Source organism: Peromyscus californicus, unplaced genomic scaffold (assembly GCF_007827085.1).
Source record: "Peromyscus californicus insignis strain IS unplaced genomic scaffold, ASM782708v3 Scaffold_20__1_contigs__length_68692818, whole genome shotgun sequence".
NCBI classification, from domain to species: Eukaryota; Metazoa; Chordata; class Mammalia; order Rodentia; family Cricetidae; genus Peromyscus; species Peromyscus californicus.
Genome location: NW_026294503.1, coordinates 23,233,697 through 23,253,623, shown reverse-complemented (window position 1 = coordinate 23,253,623; position 19,927 = coordinate 23,233,697). Strand labels below are relative to the sequence as shown.

The 19,927-nt window shown below is 36.6% G+C and overlaps 1 protein-coding gene across 1 annotated transcript in view; it reads left to right on the top strand.

Moving 5' to 3' along the window:
• Nucleotides 1–17,628, top strand: part of LOC128116229 (solute carrier family 22 member 22-like) — a 36,108-nt gene extending 18,480 nt beyond the window's left edge. The window contains exons 8-10 of the mRNA XM_052747413.1: nt 9,000–9,108; nt 13,749–13,952; nt 16,391–17,628. Of these exons, the coding sequence (XP_052603373.1) occupies nt 9,000–9,108; nt 13,749–13,952; nt 16,391–16,454 (377 nt within the window). The 3' untranslated portion in view covers nt 16,455–17,628. The remainder of the gene's footprint in view (nt 1–8,999; nt 9,109–13,748; nt 13,953–16,390) is intronic.
• The last annotated feature ends 2,299 nt before the right edge of the window (nt 17,629–19,927 follow it).

Sequence of the window (19,927 nt, the reverse complement as noted above, 5' to 3'; positions counted from 1 at the left end):
TTGTAAAATAGATCTATAGAGTTCCTTTAAGAATATAAGCTTGCAAGAAATATCTAAGGTAGTCAGTCTTAAGACATGCAGTAATAAGCTTGTAAGAAGTAAAGATGCTAGTTGTAAATGTAAGTTTAAATAAGAAATAATATGGAATGAATATAAGTATATAAGTAATAAGAAATATATTTGCTAAAGTAGTTCTAGAGTTTCCTTAAGGAGTATAAATAAGTAGATGTTATGTGAGTTTGTAAAAAAGTGTAAATGTTGAATGTGAGTCTAAATGCTTTGCAAGGCAAAAGGTTATATGTGAGTTTGTAAAGTGTAAATGTTAAGTGTGAATCTATGCTTAATGTATATGATGAAAAAACCTGAGATCTAGAAGTTAGTGTGCTAGAAGACTGCAAAGCGGACAGTCTGAGCGGTTTTCAAAAGTTCCAGAAGCCGCTAAGAAGCTAAGAATGGTGGACGCCAGAATCAGCACAACAAGGCATCCACAGCTGAGATCTGTGGAAAATCGACGAAACACAGAAAAACCTGAGCTAACATCAAAAACGGTGCGGTTTAGAATACTACTGTACCTAAAAAGGTCTCTGGCTTGAGAATAAAAGTTGCAGAGATGCTTGTTTGAACTAGAATTGTTAACAGCAAAAAGTTTTGGTTGTAAACGTCTCTTCATATTTGAAAGTGAAAGCCTGATACCAAAATTTACCTTTTTGAACTTTTTGAACTTAAAATGAGAACTACAAAAATTTTTATGGATTTATTAATATTTGGAAGACTGATACCAGAATTTATCATTTGAATTTTAAGACTTAAGAAATGAAATGAACAATAGAGATTTCATTACAATGGGACAATTTATAGTAATGACCTAGGAACTGTTTTCTGGAATTGGGTTAAAAATGGAACTATTTAAATGAAGAAATTCATTATTTCTACCTAGAATCAAGATGCAGTTTTGTGTATGCATATATGCTTTATTAATTGGTGAATCATGAATTGTTTTGTGGAACTGTTTATGTAAAAATGGAATTACATACAGAACTGGTTTTGTGTTATAAATGGAACTGTTTAAATGGAAACGTTTGGTTTTCTAACTAGGCTTGATATTTTGCTTAAATTATAAAGAAAAGGGGGAGAGTTAATATTCCTTAGTTTAATTTCAAAAGTTGTTTGAGTGGATTAATGTCATGTTTTTGTTAGTAAGAAATGCAAATGGGGTATACTAAGAGACTACTTTTAAAGTGTGTAAAGAGTTTTATTAAGAAACTGCTTTTGGATGTTTTGCTAAAAGTTTTCCAAGTGTTCATGGTTAGATTGGAAATATTGCTTTTCAATATGGGTTTGTAGGAATTGTATAAGTTTGGGTTCCTCTAACTAGGTTTGAGATTTTGTTTAAAAAATTATAAAGAAAAGGAGGAGTTATGAGGTTGAATTGTGTTTGCAGAAATTATATTTACCCTATTGATATTAATGCACCCTGGTTTTGTGGAGTTAAGGAATATTTAAGTTTGATGTGAATACATCAAAGTTTTTCCTATGGTCTGTTAGCAAGAAAATTCAAATGATTGAGTTAAAGTTATAAGACGGAGAAAATTGTTAACTGTATATAGCACCTTATATGCTAATTCAAATGGTTCTGTTAAGAGTTTGCTTTGTGTTGTAAGATTGGGAGAATTGTGACTATGTATAGCAATATTTATGTTAACCTGTTAATGGTAATGATGAAGCTAAGGGATTCTTTAAGTTTGTAGTCACCTAAAGAGTTTTTGGTTTAGAAAGGGCTTGAGGCAGCTAAGACTGCTGTAGTCACCTTGGACCTAATTCAAAAGAGAAATACGATCTATATCATCCTCTATTCCCATACTGGGAGGTGTAACAGCTATGGAGATTGCTGTAAGCCATTAATAGTTATTTTTTATATATTAAGAAAGGGGGACCTGTGGGAGCCCGTTCTCGGGTTCCTCGTGGCTTTACCCAGCAGGTCGGCATAGAGGATGATTAGGACCACGGGCCTGAGTGCAGGTGTCTGAGATGGTCTGCACTTGGCAGTCCTGGGGGAGAAGGTCTTTTGCTCCACCCCTTGGCGTCTCTATAAAAACCTTGGGGCAGAGACAGTCGGGGGCCGTTGGAATAGGTTCCAGGCCCTCTCGAGGCTATCCTTTATTTTCTATCTGTTTATCTCCGCAAGATTCTCCGCAATAAATCCTTCTATCTAATATTTCCTGCTGCTCGCACTCAAGAAAACTCTGGGGAACTGTGGGGGTGGTTGGGTAAACGCCCCACATGCCCTATAGTTTATATGCGGAGGTCAAAGAATAACTTGCAGTAGTTGGTTCTTTCCTTCTACTGCAAGGGCTTCAGGGACCAAAATCATATCCTAAGGCTTGATGGCACCGTTACCAGCTTAGCCATCTCACCAGCCCTACACTCTACTTTACATTTGGACATTTTAAAGGCTGTGAATTCCTTAATAAGAAGAATCCCAACTTCATGGCTTTCTTTAAACTTGGGCGCTCTACATCAGATTTTATTAGGAACTAATTATGTGTTATCAATTATGAAAAAAAGTCATGTCTGGGAGGCCTATATTAGCCATATGTGCTTGGCATGAGTATATCGGGCAGAAAGGACAGTAACTACAAACAAGTAGTTTGGAGGATCTCTCTAGTGCCATTCAATATTGAACCCGTAAAGCCAAATAGGTATTATTTGGTGAAGAAATGCACCAAAAAAGTTGCACTAGGAGTGGAAGGAGGACATGTGGTTTGGAAAATTGGTGTTATTGTGCTAACAACCTGTAAATAACGAGGAGGTAAGAGATAAGGAGGAACTTGGTTACAGAGTATTTCATTCTCTTGGTCTAGTAAGTAGTCTTTTGAAACTCTTCACCAATAGAAAATGCAGGCTTCTAATTGGGAACCATTGGTATGACTGTATTTTAGAGTATTTATTTAAATCATGTAAGGCTGAAACAATGAACTGTGATTAGTCTACATTGGAGATGGGATCAGGTAACTGGAATTTCCTTAGAAAGAGAAAAGAGGATGTGTGATGTCCATTAGCTCTTTTTTTTTTTTTTTTTTTTTTTTTTTTTTTTGGTGTGTGGTTGTTACTGGTACCTGAAAGGAAGTAAATAAGAGGTTTATTTTTTTCACTGATGAAGATAGTGACCACCATGCTGGGGAAGGCATGATGGCCAGTAGCTTGAAGAAATTGTGAATGTGTGGCTGGAACTCTATCTTCTACCATCTTGGTGTAATAAGAAAACTAGAGGGGACTGGAAGCAGGACTTGTCTGTTAATCTCAAGTCTCCAATGATGCACTTCCTCCAGTGTGGGAGACCAGCTCCCATTTCCCCCCAGAGTACTCTTGAGGAGTGAGGGATAAAAGATTGAGGTAGAAATATAGAGGTAGAAGGATAGAGGGGAGATAAATAGGTAGAAACACAGGACAGCCTCAGGAGGGCCTGGATCATTATCCACCAGTCCCTTCTGTCTCTTCTAAAGGGCTATTTATAGGAATACCAAGGGGTGGAGCAAAGACCGCCCCCTAGTTCGGCCAGGTCGTAGACCCTTCCAATCACCTAGGAACCATCCACATGGTCAAGCAATCCTCTAATGCAGCCCTGATGGGCAAAGCAAGTTCAGATCTCACTAGGAAACATTTGTGTGCCTCCACAACTCTCTCTTCTAGAAATAATAAAAGGCCTTCTAGGCACCTCAGATAGACTGTGCCTGTCTTAGGTGGTTCTTCTTGATTATCTTCCTTACCTGTCATGGTGACGTACTTTCCTGCAAGCATACTCTGGATTATGTTGGAAGCTATTAAGAAGTAAGTTGCCTGTCTTTGGCTACCAGCCTCTGGGAGGAGGAGGTACTCTCTGACCCAGTTCCCTATTAGGAGCTTGCAAGCATCCACAGAGATCTCCATAGCTGCCACACCTAGCAGTAAAGGAGTAGAGGATGATAAAGATGAAATATCATTTTTGGAATGGGTCTAAAGTGACTACAGCATACTCAGCTGCACCAAGACCTTTTCCTGGATCAAAACTCTCTCCAAACAGACGTTCAATAAAATTTTAAAACAGTTATTTCAAAAAAACTTCAAAATATCCACTCAAGTAAACAAAAACCCATCCTATTTTAAAAACACTTTAACAAACTAACTTGATTGTGGGAGGCTTGTCCCTTTGTGGGAGGCCTATGTCTTTCTAAACAGAAAGAGTGCAAACTTTTAGGAAGAAGACATAAAAGCTCCCTTAATTATAACAACTTTGCTTAAGTTTTTCCGGGGGGCCATTGAAACTATAAAATTTTATTTTGGGCTACTATAAAAAGTATGCAAATAAATCTGAAGGTAAAAGAATAATAAAAACAATTCTAGTATGAACATCACTACACATTTTTTACAAACTTACATTCAACATTTACACTTTTTACATTCATATTTATATTTTTTAAATACTTATATTCAACATGAAACTTTATAGAACTATTTTACAAACTTATCTAGAAAAATCTCTTTACTAACTTATATTCAAAAGCCAACTCTATAGGATTACTTTCCCAACTTTAGCAAACATCAAGAAGAGATTTCTTAACAGAACTATTAGATTTTCTTTCAACAAGAGAGACAGTACACAAATCATGAGTAATTACCATACTGAGCTTCTTTAAAGCTCGTAGGAAAAACTTCCTATGAAGCCATTAGGCCTCTGGAGGAGTGTCACTGGAGCTGACATTACTCTGTTCCACACTCCTCACCAAACTCAGACAGCCAGAAAGCTTCCGAGGGTGTGATTTCCTCCTTCTTAATTTTTTGAAGCTGCATCTTAAGATTATCATGAGCATTTCAATGATGCCAATGTTTCTCTCTTGCATTTCAACCACAACCCAAGTTTCTTAATTTTTTATTTGCCCATAATTTTTTTCATACCCAAATTTCCCAGTGTACAAATCTTTCTCTTTCTTCCTTAAAGATTTTAAAATGATTTGAGAAGCATCATTAGCATTTTAATTGCCTTCTGACAGGCATCACCTGTTTCTCAATTTCCCATAGCAAATAATCCCCACCTGACAGGCAAGTTGTTCACATTTCTCATTTCTAGGAGGCAACCTAACAAAGCTTGTAGGAAAAATAGCATTTTTATCTGAAAAAAAAAAACCAAAAACAGTTATTGGGACAGTGCAATACTTGTATCTTTTTTATAGACTGCATTTCACAAACTGCCATTCTCTATATCTTCACAATGTTATGAACCATGTTATGGATTATATTTCCCAAGCTACCTTTCTCTATATTATCACTGCATTTCCCAAGCTACTTTTCAAACTACAATTCCAAGGTTGCCTTTCTGGTTCTGATCAGCTGCAGCCAGTGGTGACTTTAACTCTCCTGGTTTCATTAACATGGTCAAAATTAAGTTTCTGCTCCTTTATCATATGATTTTAAGTGAGTATTAAGCTTTTCACTTGACACCATCCCTGGAACAAATGGTGCCTGTCTGTGTGTACTCAGATGCTTGTTGCAAGAAGTGAAAATTTCTTGATGCTTTATACCCCTGCCTTACCAGGTCAGTGAAAGAAGATTAAAGTACTTGAAATAAAGGCCTTTTCAGTCTTTTCAGAGAATTCCCTTCCAGATAGTTTATTGTCTTGTCCTGGCTTGTCTCCTCCCCGCAGATACAGAGTTTCTGATGCCACTGCATGGATCAGGCTCTGCTAACGGCTTTTTCCATGCTAACAGCCCCTCCCAGGTTCCCATACCACCTCTGCTGTGGTTCCTGGGCATAGGCTCTGGCTGCACTGACTCTGGCTACTATTTTTCTAATTCTGGCTTGAAGGAGAGAAAGGAGTAGCAGAGAGGATTTGCCCTGTTCCAAGAGGTTTTTTGTTTTTCCTAGAAAAATTAAAGGTGATTTACTCATTCTGATAGATTTTCCAGGTGAATTTAATTTTTGCCCTTACAGAAAGAAAAACATTCTGAGAAGGAAAGGTCTGAAAAGCTTTTAGGTTTTTTTGTTTGTTTGTTTTCAGACAGAGTTTCTCCGTGTAGTTTTGGTGCCTGTTCTGGATCTTGCTTTGTAGACCAGGCTGGCCTCAAACTCACGGAGATCCACCTGGCTCTGCCTCCTGAGTGCTGAGATTAAAGTTGTGCATCACCGACACCCAGCAAGCTTTTAGTTTTTTAGAGGGAGAGATTGCTAAAATTTTCCCAAGACTTCTGTTCTCTAAATTTGGCTTCATGATCAAAAGGAAACTAATTTTGATTGTATGATGTTTTTCATACAGTGGCAGAGCCAGCAGAGTTTTATTTCACCCACAGCTATCTCAGGGAAAATTCTTTCCTCTGCCACTCAGGACTTAAATCTAAGCTGTCCACAGGCCAAAAGCTTTCATAGGAATCTTATTCCTCCCATTTTTCTCATCTTTGATAGACTTTTCTCTGATTCTTCCCCAGGAGTTTACATTCATAATCCGACAGTTGAAAAAAATCAAGGACATAGTTTCTCTGTCTTGTTGCATATCTTATCCTACGTTTTTTCTTACACTATATTTATATATTCTACCTTACATATTTTTTCTTATCCTGTGTTTTCTACACTATAATCCCACATTCTTCCTTATACTTTTTACTTAATTTTTATAGGTAGAAATTAAGATAGAGAGAAAAAGAAAGAAACCTAGATAGAGAGAAATATATTCTGCAGCCTTACATTTCAACTTTGGCATTCCACTGCCTAACTTTCACACCCAAGAATAAAATACCATCGCCTTTGTAATTATTGGGTATGTCCCCTTATGCCCATGATGCCCCCTTACACTCCTTTTACCAAGTCCCTGTACCTGATGCCATTTGTGGGGACCAGTTACCACTTACATATGACAAGGAACTCTTGAGGAGTGAGGGATAAGAGATTGAAGTAGAAATATAGAGGTGGAAGGATAGAGGGGAGAGAAATAGGTAGAAACACAGGACAGCCTCAGGAGGGCCTGGATCATTATCCACCAGCCCCTTCTGTCTCTTCTAAAGGGCTACTTATAGGAATGCCAAGGGGTAGAGCAAAGACCTCCCCCTAGCTCAGCCAAGTGTAGACCCTTCTAATCACCTAGTAACCATCCACATGGTCAAGCAATCCTCTAATGCAGCCCTGCTGGGGAAAGCAAGTTCAGATCTCACTAGGAAACATTTGTGGGCCTCCACACTCCAGTGATACTCCACCTCCTAAAGGTTCCAAATCCTCACTGACAGTACTATTAGGTGCAGAACAAGTGTTCAAACACATGAGCCTGTTAGGAAACATTTCACATTTAACTATAACTGTATGCATTAAATAAGTATTCTAAAAACAAATACTAAAACTTGGGAATTCACCAATGTGAAGATCTTTTTTGTTTTAATGTAACTATCCAGAGAGATTGCATTTTAAAATGGCAAAAGGTGAATTTTATAACAAAAATAAGAGTTAAGATTTACATGTTTTGTATCTGTCAACTATTTTAGTATGTGTTTAGCATGCAAAATGCATAAGATAAGGAAGAAATTGTTTCTCATGCTCAAGACAGGGGACAAAGTATATATTTGTTCTCTGAGCATACCATATTTAAACTCATAATTTATTCCCAGAGACATTGTGTCATTTCTCCCTTGACTGCTAAGTGTATGGATGAAAATCTGTCAACTATCCTTCATAACAGATCAAACTCCCTCCCAGGAGTCATTTCCCACATAGGCTTTACATTTTTGTATATACTTGCGCAGATTTCAGGGACTTGACCTGACTGGAGTGGCAAGGGAATGAAAAATATCAGACAAACTGAGAGAGGGGGAAAGGAGGGAAGGAGGAAGGGAGGGAGTATGAAAGAGAGAGAGAGAGAGAGAGAGAGAGAGAGAGAGAGAAAGGCACACATACACAAAGCTGGGATCAGATAGACTGGGCTCTTTGATGGGGAAACTCCAGGGTCCTGGAAGCTCACTGTGTTTATTGCATACAGTTAAACACAGAGGTAGGGTGAGTACATGCAGCTAGACAAGAAGATGGGCCTATCACATGCAAACAAACAAGGAGGCAGAATTATTATATACAGCTGAACAAGGAGGTAGGTTTAGCTAATCTCAATAGTAGCACCCTCTATAGGGGAGAGTCTTCAGATTATACATATCTTGGGGGGTGGGGAGAAAGCAACAGTGAATATTTTCTGCACACATTATCAACATTTTCACATGGACTAGAGGGAGTCTTTGCTATCCCTGGGAGTCTCACTCTCCAAGGAAAGTAGGCATTGCTATTTTGTCATGAGTCTCTGTCCTTGAAATGGCCTGCTCATTTCCACAGGACATACTCACTCAGGACTTACTCAACCAGGACAATCATTTCTAAGTATTCTATTTTTTGTTTCTGTTGATGTCTATGTCCATTTTTTACCCAAGTCATTTGAATTGTTGTTATGCAGTTTTAGGAGTTCTTTAATATTGTGGAGCTTAATACTGTCAGGTATGTATTTGTTCTTATTCTACAGATTATATTTTCACTCTGTTGGATTTCATACACATTGTTCCATATCTTTGAGGAAGATTTCATATTTCAGTATTGAATGTGATGTTGGCAGTGGATTTTCATATATGTCCTTAATTATGTTCATGTTATGTATGATATTTCAATTTTTTAAAAAGAAATTTTTTGCTAATTTGTTTGTTTTGCCATATTCAGGTTTGTTTTTATTTTATTATTTTTTCTGTCTTTATTTAGATGTCTGCTTTGTTTCTAATGAGAGAGAAAAGAAAGGGTTTGGATTTGGGTGGGGTGGGGAGGTAGAGAGGCTATTGGAGTCAAGGCAGGGGAAATCATAATCAGAATATACTTTCAATAAAAAAAAACAGTGCTTGATTCCACATAACAGCCTAGTGTTTAATGTTTTAGAAAGCAATTGTAATTTTTTTAAACTAGAGATCAACAAATATTGGTAAAAATAATCATTTTCTTCTATTAATGTTGTTTGCAGAGATGCATGTCCTACGCCTTATTCTTTTCCTTTTGGTAAAAGGATCTTTTGCAGCTTTCATCTGCATAAGCATTGCCTATACCCAGGAACTCACACCAACAGTACTCAGGTAAGAAAAGAAACTGCAAAGTTTCACCCTGAATACTGTTGGAAGCATCAAGAAAATTTAAATGAGTGAAATAAGGGACACTTTAGAAGGCATTGCTAGGATGTATTCTACTTTAGAGAAGATGCTATAAAGCCCACGATGGATTGGACCCTCCCCCATCAATCACCAATTAAGAAAATACCTTACAGGCTGGTCTACAGCTCACTCTTAATGGTCCGCTGAGAAGAACATGTGTTTCATTTCTGTGGGCTAGAATAGTCTATAGATAACTGTCAGGTCTATATGATTTATAGTGTGGTTTAGCTCTAAAGTGTATGCTGATGTTTAGTTTCGATCACCTGTGTCTTAGGGTTACTATTGCAGTGATGATACACCATGGCCAAAGCAACTCGGGGACGGAAATGTTTATTCAGCTTATGCTTCCACATCACAGTTCATCATCAAAGAAACACAGTACCAGAACTTTAACAGGGCTACAACCTGGAGGCTTGAGCTGATGTAGAGGCCATGGATGGGTGTTGCTTACTGACTTGCTCCACATGGATTGCTCAGAGTGCTTTCTTACAGAACCCAGGGCCACCATGCCAGGGATGGCACCACCCATAATGGGCTGGGCCCTCCCCCATCAATCACTAATTAAGAAAATGCCTTATGGGCTTGTCTACAGCCCAGTCTTATGGAGGCATTATCTCAATTGAGGTCCCCTCCTCTCAGATGACTTTAGTGTATGTCAATTCGATGCAACACTTTCTAGCACAATCTGTCTAAAGGAGAGTGGGATATATGTGATGTGATAGTGAATGTATGTATCTGTGTGTGTGTGTGTGTGTATGTGTGTGTGTGTGTGTGTGTATGTGTGTTTGTGTGTGTGTAGATGTACAGGTCATAAAAGTAGAAAATAGAAAGGAAAACACAAGTGGGGAGAAGGGAAGGAAAAGAGAGCAATGATGTGATTATGACATGAAAACAGAAGGTGGGACAACTGTTGGGGGAAGAACCTGTGAGCAGGGTAATGAGAAGGGGAAGTGGGAGAAGAGAGTAATAACACAGCATAATTGCATATGCATGAAAACATCTTAATTAAACTCAACACCTCATAAGCTAACATAAAACATAAAAAAATAGAAAGTGTCCTCCAACAATATTCAGAGATGAAAGGTTAGCATTTGCATAGTAGCTGGAAGGATAATTTAGTAGGTGAAAATATTCTGTCATATTTTTCCGAGTCCCTCTACATCATCATCCCTTGAGAACTCTGACCATATACAAATTTCAGCACAGAGACTACTATTATCTTCTGACTCTGCCTCTTCAGGCATACAATAACCAACCAGTTTAGCCTGTTACTTTGCATCTCTGGTGGCTCAAGTAACGCTTGTGCACAAAGTTTGAAAAGGCGCCATCTTGAAGATGTTTTCATGTACAAAACCAAAATGCTGCATGTTAAGGGACAGATGATGTACAGCACCATGACCAGTCCTAGCACACAGTCTTAAACATGCATGTGTATCTCAGGAGATTAGCGCTTCATGTTCAGGACTGCCTTTCCCTTGCAAAACCAAGACTCCATGTGTGTTTGCCAAGCACAGCACTCATTTCAGAAATCCTTACTGATGCATTTTCCATTAGCATAGAAGGACTTTTTTAAGTTTTCTATCTTCAGTAGAGATTCTTGAACGTTTTTACTATCTAAACAATTTGACGTATAATGGGGCCATATCAGACAATGTGACAAAGCAAACGTGTTTTGGAAAATTTACTGAAAATTTTGCTTGTTGATATTATTTATATTTCTTTGTGGTGGCCCCTTTTTCTCCTCCTCCCTCTTCTCTTCCTCCTCCCTTTTCTTGAAAATAGATTCTTTTCTCACATAGTGTATCCTGATTATGAGTTGCCCTCCCTCTATCCCTTCCGCTCACTCCCTCCCCTACCTCCCTTCCCATCTTAATCCACTACATTTCTGTCTCTCTTTAGGAAAGAACAGGTTTCTAAGAGATAATAATAATAATATATAACAAAATAAAATAGAATGAGGTTTAAAAACAACAGTATCCAGTATTATCAAATCAAAGTCGAACAAGACAAACACAGAGATAGCAAAGAGCCCAAGAGAAAGCATAACAATCAGAGATCCACTCTTTCCCACACTCAGGAATCCCATAAAGACACTAACCTGGAAGCCATAATATATACACAGATGACCTGGAGCAAGCCTGTGCAGGCTCTGTGTATGCTGATTCAGTCTTTGTTAGTTCATATGAGCTTTGCTCATGCTGATTTAGGAGACCTTGTTCTCCTGGCGTCTTCCATGCCCCTCTGGCTCTTACATTATCTCAGCTTCTTCAGCAGGGTTCCCTGAGCTCTGAGGGGAGGGATTTGGCAAAGACATCCCATTTATGGCTTATTGTTCCAAGGTTTCTTTCTTTCTCTCTGTGTAATGTCTGGCTGTGAGTCTCTGTATTTGGTTGCATCTGCTGCAGGAAGAAACTTCTCTGATAATGGCTGAAGAAGGAGCTAATCTATGATTATAGCAGAGTATCATTAGGAGTCATTTTATCACTACTTTCTTTTTTTTTTTTAAAGATCAGTAGTATTTTATTTTACCCTAGGTCTTTGGGCTATATAGTCTCTGGTTCTCGGTATAGGGTATGGGTTCCATCACCTGGTGTGGGTCTTACATCAAATCGCACATTGTTTGGTTACTCCCACAAGCTTTGTGACACTATTGCCTTAACATATCTTGCAGATAGGAAATCACTGAAGATCAAAACTTTTGTGGCTGAGTTGATGTTTATGTTTATCTTTTGGTATTGTGTAGACTACTTTCTTGTATCAAAGATACTAGGAAGAAGGCTTGATGGCTCTATGTAGGTACCAGCTTGATCTCTTCGTGTTCAATGAGTTATCTAGATATTGTCCTCAGCAATGGAGCCTTGCTTTCAATTTATGGAGAGCATTCTAGTGTCTTGGCAGAAGTCTAAGTTGTTTGAGGATTCCCATCTGACCCTTTTGGGAACTCAGATAGATGTAACCCAATTTTCCACTGATGCTGCACCATTTTAATTAATCAGTGAAAATTTCCTATTACTCTTATCCAATATTACACACTCTCTGAAGACAAAACTCTCCATTATCAACTGTCACTCTTGATTTTGAACCACCCAAATAAAAAATAATCTTCTTAATAAGTCTATTTTTATATAACTTTCAGGAATTCCATCCTCTTAGAACAGAAGGACATGTCATGCAATTGTTTGTTTGCAGAGGATTTAATGAAGTTCTTAGTGGGATACAGGGCATCTAAGAGCAAGACATGAATGATAGACAACCTTGAATTTACCTAATAAAAGCTAACTTTTGAGAAAGATATCTTATTGATGTATGAATAGACAGCCATCATGCTTTGTATATAGGTGGTTGACTTATTGGGTAAGTATGCATCCTTAAAGCTTTCCCATCATATTAGCCATCCAATAATACAGGCACTCCATTTATCTATTATTACTCATAGGCTCTTCATATTCTTTTTATTAGAATGTTATTATCATTTGTGGGAAATATTTTAACACACAACTGAAAATGAACTCTCTTGGCAAGTTTTGTCATCAATATGCAATTCTTATGTGTAGTCTCAATGCTCTATACTACATCTGCAAAAATTTATCATTAACAATTGAAATTTAATTCTCTGAAGCTATCCCCTCCCTAGTACCTGTTCTTTAGCTATGTACTGACATGCATATGATCCCAAGTGAGCTCATGGTATTTTTTGGCTTCTTTAATTTTTTTTAGTAATTAACTTTAACACTCATAATTTAATGCCCATAAAATATGCCCACTTGGACAAATAGGGTTTTTTTGTGGAAACCAAATGAGAAAAATACATGTAAAATGGCAACTTCATGTAATTGTTTGAAGAAATGAAATGTGAACTTGAATTATTTACTAGACTAAATTATCAAGATACTTCCTTTACTCTTTAGATTTCATTTTTTTGCAACATATCATCTTCTAAATTCTATAGGAAAGTGCCATCAGCCAAGTATTGATCCTCTAATTTTTAAACTAATATGCTAAAATTTTCAATGGAAGTCCATATACCAGGTCAAGATTTACCTGAAAAGAAAAAGAAGGAAGAAAGTAAGGTCAGTTCTCTAAATTCAAGTGTAAATAGACTTCAGAATTTCTTTTTAAGTGTAAATAAAGAAGTAAATAAATATCAGATACTGCACACTAAAATATTATTCTTGCTTATTTTAAATTTAATTCATCTCATATTATCAAGTAACCCTAATATTGGACTCCATGAACATTGATACAGTATCTGTTTTTTCCATTTTAAAGATGAGAAAACTAAAAATCACAATAGGCTATATACTCTGTGGACAACAAAAACTAATGCTTTAAACACCTTATAGCATGTCCAAGAAAAGCAGAAATCTGTGTCCATATGGAAATCATGCTTTGTATGGGACTCTAGAAGGCATAGGGATATATGTGATATATACACAACATTAATAGTACTGAATTATGGGAAAATCCACATTGGCCAAGGGTAATTTTGCATATCTGTGGTGAAAATGATACAATTGAGACCAAGCTTATAGATTCAGGTTTTCATTTCTGGTCTACTTTTTAAGGTCAACTCTAAGTGGTGTTTTTTACACTGCTTCCCGAATAGGAACATTGGTATCTGCACTTGTACTTGTTACTAGCAAGTATTTTGTACACCTTCCTATGATTCTCTGTGGGATCATACCCATAGTGGCTTCAATCAATGTCTACTTTCTGCCAGAGACTTTCAACCTTCCACTTTCTGACACTATCAAGGATTTGGAGAAAAGGTGAGCTTTTATGATGGTATTTTTTTGTGGGAATGTAGTGTGTATAGTTTTGAAATGGTTTGGAATTATATGGTAGATTTATATAATCTAATTTGATAAGGCTCAGAGTAGGATATGGTGTTTGTTGTTTTTACTCTTTTGGGGGTGCTCTACCTTTTGCCTCTAGGTGTTTTGCTTTTCTTGCTTCTATATATCTCTTACACTGTGGCTGGCTGCGTGGGTGGCTGGCCCCTAGCATTATCCTCTCCTTGTTCTCTTGCTCTTTCTTCTTTTTCTTCCAAGATTTCTCCTTCTACTTATTCTCTCTGCCTGCCAGCCCTGCCTATCCTTTCTCTTGCCTAACTATTGGCCATTCAGCTCTTTATTAGACTATCAGGTGTTTTAGACAGGCACAGTAACACAGCTTCACAGAGTTAAACAAATGCAACATAAAAGAATGCAACACATCTTAAAATAATATTCTACAACAAGAATATTTTGGTTAATTTTGTTAATATTATGTTTAGTAACATATGAATACTCATGTGATATACAACTGTGATTTGCTTTTACAAAAATAATTTTAATATATATGTATGTATTTAAATATCAAATAGCCTAGCATCCTGGTATGTTTGCCATTGAAAAAAGTATTTATTTGTCTATAATTTCACATAATCTGTGACTTGGAATGCATAATTTCTATACTGCATGCTAGAAAATTGAATAGGTTTTTCATATCTGTCTATCATTTATCTATTCAGATATTTATATATATTATATAAAATCAGAAGTATATATATGAAAATACACAATCAGAGAGTGTTAGAAAGAACTAGAGTTGGAGCCCAAGTCATTTGAAGCCAAATATTGTTTTATTTCTGCTTTTCCTAGTGGTCTTTAATGTTATATATTAAGCACTATCACTGTAGTTGCAAAATCAAATTTAAATCTTCCCAAGTATCTGTGACATAGCAGTAACCAATAAAGTAATAGTCATGTTATTTATACTTAAATTTAAATGATTGCTTTTATAATTTTTAGACCCTTAAATCTTTTAACACAATGTTTTGATGGTGATGGTCATAGATATGAGACTATGCATGTAATATTTACCAGAAGATTTTGATGAAATAATCTATCTTTTCCTGAAATATCAATCATTGACATGGTAAACAGCAATGAATACAATAAACATTCTGTTAACTGTTTCCTATTTCATCAGCATGGAAAATTACAAAGCCTTTTAGAAGAATTTCATTTGTATTTTCCCATGTAATTAGTACTGATACCTCCTAAGGTCAGCAGTGCTTTTATGATTAATATATATGAGAGAGTTTAAGTTATTAAGAGCTTAAATTATTAAAAGGTTTCATACCCAGACAATATTTTAAGTTTACATTTAATTGAATTAGACTTTGATGCCTTTTTGGGAACACAAATGAAGATGCAACGAAACATTTAACTCATTGAGATAAAACACATTGACTAATGTGTTTAGCCATGTAGGTGAAGAACAGGCTTGTCTTAGACTTCAAGATTATAGTCCATGATTGAGGGAGTTCAAGGCCTGAACTCAAGCAAGAATCCTGAAGCAGAAGTTAGGGAAGATTACTGTTTACTGGGTTGCTCTTGGGCTTATATTCAGCTGTATTTTTTATACAGTCCAGGACCCCCTCCCTGCCCAGTAGTGATGCTGCCCAGAGTGGGCTGGCCACTCTACAACAACCAATACCCCACCCCCTTGCAAAGACATGTCTGATCTGATCTGGGTTATTCCTCAGCTGAGACTCTATTCTCAGGTGACCGTTGGCTGTGTCAAATTAAAATTTAAAGCTAACCATTGCAGTATTCACATACGTATTTACTTGGTATCAGTAGGATGTTGCTTTCTTAAAACAAAGCATACTATATATACCACCTTAAGTGTCATCTCCACATGACTAACTTGTTTTCAGTTAAGTTCATCTCATCGTTGTATGCCCAAGTCCCAGCTGCTGACATAATTAATGACTGGCATAGATCTACTGGCAAGCCAGATGTCCACTATGCTCTTTTGATCTTCAGACCATAGTTTTCAGATCAAGATGAAATGAGTATTTCATGTTTCATACATCTTCTTTCACAAAGTGGGCATTATTCAGGGAAAGTAATACTTTTCTGATATGCTAAAAATGAGTATAGAATTAAGGTATAAAGATTTTGGTTTTTTTATTAAAAACTCTGTTTTTGAGTAACTGTCAGTTGTGTGAATTACAAGAGAACTTAGAGTTTCACTTGGCCATCTTTAAAATGGTCATGTTAATTCAAGAATATGTTGGGAAGTCTGAATGAATATTTGAGAGATGTGTAGCTTGTGTAGTACAAATAATCTTTACTTCTGTATTTTTACCATTTCTGTCTCACTTGTATGTCTATTCATCTAATGCTTTTTTTTATTTCTTTTATTCCCGGAACAGATTGATGAATAAAAGCATCAATGAAAAAGAAGGGCAAGACTTCTTGGAAACTACGGAATGCTAAAGAAGCCAAAATCCATAGGGTTTCCACAAATACAAACCCTCTTTGTCCTGTTCTGTACTGTAGAGACTTCACCCATTGAAGGACATTCACAAATACACTTATTAAATGAACCTATTGCAAAAGCAAATCTCCACAACATAGATGAAAATCCTAAGGATTTATTATTTAATAAACCAGGAGTATAGGTTCCTTTCATGAAAAAAATTAAAACAAATCTGTGCAATAAATACTTTGTCATAGTATTAAATGTAGTAGTATTAAATGTCGTAGTATTAAATTCTTTTTAAAATTAAGAACAAACTGTCCAAGAAACCAATTAGAGATTCTTATTATGTGCTTGTCTAGAAGTATGTATATTTTGATTTAAAAATCTTCATGAGAATAGCATAGGAAATTTAGAGACTTTTTTGAACAACATGATAATTATTTAGAGGATGAATTCACTACTATGATTTTTAATTGCTTGGTAATTCTTTAAAAAATTCCCACATACTGACAGTCACATGTATAATGAATTACCATGTTTGTAGACACCAAATGAAGATATATTCATAATGACTAGAATTGAGCATCATCATAACTAGAGATTATAAACTTAGACTTTTTTCTTCCATTTTTAGTAGTGAACAATGAGTTAAGTACATCAGGTGAGGGGTAATATCACTAAATTGCCAGATGTTAAAAAGCACATGATCAATTCCTTATGCAAATTTTCTAATAAAATCCTGATTGGGATAAACAAATTAGACATGATTATGATAAGACTCAGATAGTTTACATTCTGGAAGTCTCTAGGTCAGGTCATTGTTTCATGTGTTATCTTTTAAAGTCCACGGTGAATCATAGATATGCCTCATAATCTCCTTACATGAATTCCATGTGGAATGAAACATGAAGCACGAATGATGACCATGGATGTGGGGAATGAAAGTGAAATAGAGGGAATTAATTTTCCAAGTTCAGGATACTTGATAAAAGTTCGAGGCTGATTTTTCCCCTTCAGCAATTTATAAGCCAATTCCTATTTTCTGAAAGTTGTCCATAGTAAGAATAGTGCTATTTTTCCCTGAAGTTGATGTATGTTTGGAGAGAGAACATACTATTCATTTGTTAGTATGTTTATAGTTGCTCAAAGAGAAACTGCTTACTAACTTAATCCTCTAAATAATGTTATTGTAAATATGATAATTGTTATATATAACAACAACAACAATAATAATAATTTTATTATTATTTCTCACAGCTCCAGGTGTTTTTACAGTGGGAAGGCACCAGAGTTTTAGAATTCAGCAAATACTCATGGAAACAAACACAGAAAACAAGGCAGTTTATAGAAGAGAATTGAGGGACAGAAAGAGCTTCAGCACCCAATATACCTGAAAGCAACTGCGTATAAACTGTGGCTGAGCTGAAAGAAATAGTGACAGGCTGAAACAACATTAGCAGCCTCCCAACCCTAAGCAGAACCACGATCTCACCAGACATGGAGTTGGAGTCTCTAGCATGCTGGCACAAGCCACGCTCCCTCTTCTTCTCTTGTATTTGGTTGCACTGATGAAATGGGATGACATTTTGAAATGATTCATCTGAGCCTTTGGCTTGACCGGTAAAAATCTCCCTATTGACCTGGATCCAGGTCCTCCAAGCAAAGATCATGAACTGATCCTATGATCCTATAAATGTTAGCCTGGAGAGATATGCCAATTGTTAGGTCACGAGAAGCAGGTCCGAGATGTAGGAAGGGAAGTGGTTTATTCTCTTCCATGGCCATTAATTACAAAAGCTAATTACAAGAACTCCAGCATGGGAAACAAGTGATCGTAAATAGTTACGTACTGATGCGAAATTACAAAAAACAGAGAAATTAGGAGGATGGGCCACACAAGCTTTGGTGTAGATTGCTGCAACCTCATAATGTGTCCACACCTAAGACCAGAGATGTGATCATTCTTGGGGACTTCAGACTAGCTGGCAGGCTGGTAGAAAGCTTGACACTCATTCAGCTCCATCCTGCAGGGTAGGGCAGTGATTAGTAATTGAACCGTCCATTTTTTATAGTGTTTTGAGCAGACCAGATTGCTTTAAACAATTATATCTAAGTTTTCATTCTAATTTTACTGTAATTTTTCTGTTCTCTTATTTCACTCTCATTTCTCTTCTTTTTTAATTTCTAATTTCTTTATCTTCTTTCTTTTCCTATTTTCTTTGGTTCCCACCACAAGATCAGTCTAGCCTGGGGCTTGTGGTTCTTGTGCCTCAGTCTGTCAAGTTTTTGAATCACAGGCAGGAGCAGTAACACTCAGTTTTTAATATTTAATTATGTAGTATCTTCTTCTCCTTTCTGCTCACCCCTTTTCAATTATCTTCCTCTTCCAACTGCAACAGTTTTTTTTTAGTTTCTTATTTCTTTATTCTCATCTTTTCTCCTCTTATTATAATTCTTACTTCCATTGCCCTTTGTTGATTGGTTTTCTTCTTTACTGTATTTTTTCATGTGATCATTTCTATCTTCTTTTTCTTCAAATTCATCCTTGTATTTAATTTCCATATCTTCTTTTCTAACATTATTGCTTGTATTAATTTCTAAAAATAGCATTTGCAATTATACTTTGAGAATTTCCTATAATAAATTTTGAACACAATCAACCCTACTTCAACTCCTTTTCAGATCCACCCTTTCTGTCCCCCACCTCCCTACCCTCCCAACTTTGAAGTTTTCCCTCCCTTTCCCCCTTTTTCACCAAGTCCAATCTGTACTGCCTAACTACTCTTGGGAGTGGGGCATGCATCAGAGTGTGTTGGAACCACAGGCATCACACCATTAAAGAAATCCCACCTCCAGCTATAAAATGCTAATAGTTCTTCAGCTAGTGGTGAGATTTTTGTGTCCACTTCTGCACCACCTTTCTAGAACTTTGTCAGACTTGTTTGCCCAGACGTTTTGCATGTTGTCACAATCACTGTGCATTAATATGTACAACTGCTTTGCTTTGTCAGGGAAACACTGTTTCCTTGAACTTATTCATCACCTCTGGCTCTGATAATGCTCCCCTGTCTGCCAAGATTTCTGAGCCTAAAGGGAAAAGAGTGTAATATGTACTTTTCTATGGGAATCATGTTTACAGATAATTCATAAAATAATTGAATGAAAAGGAAATAGATTTCTGGGTGGTGGAATCCCAGCACTTAGGAGGCAGATCGAGGCAGATCTCTGTGAGTTTGAGGCCAGCCTGGTCTACAGAGTGAGATCCAGGACAGGCACCAAAAACTGCACAGAGAAACCCTGTCTCAAAAAAACCAGAAAAAAAATAGATGCTGGTATATTCTCACATTTTATTCCATGAATATCATTTACATAGGTAAATGTTCTGATCCTTGTTATTTTTTCTCCTTGTGAAAGCATCCATCTTAGCTTTTGTTTCTAAAAATATTACCTTTGTCAGTAAAATATCACCAACAATATTAAGATAAGA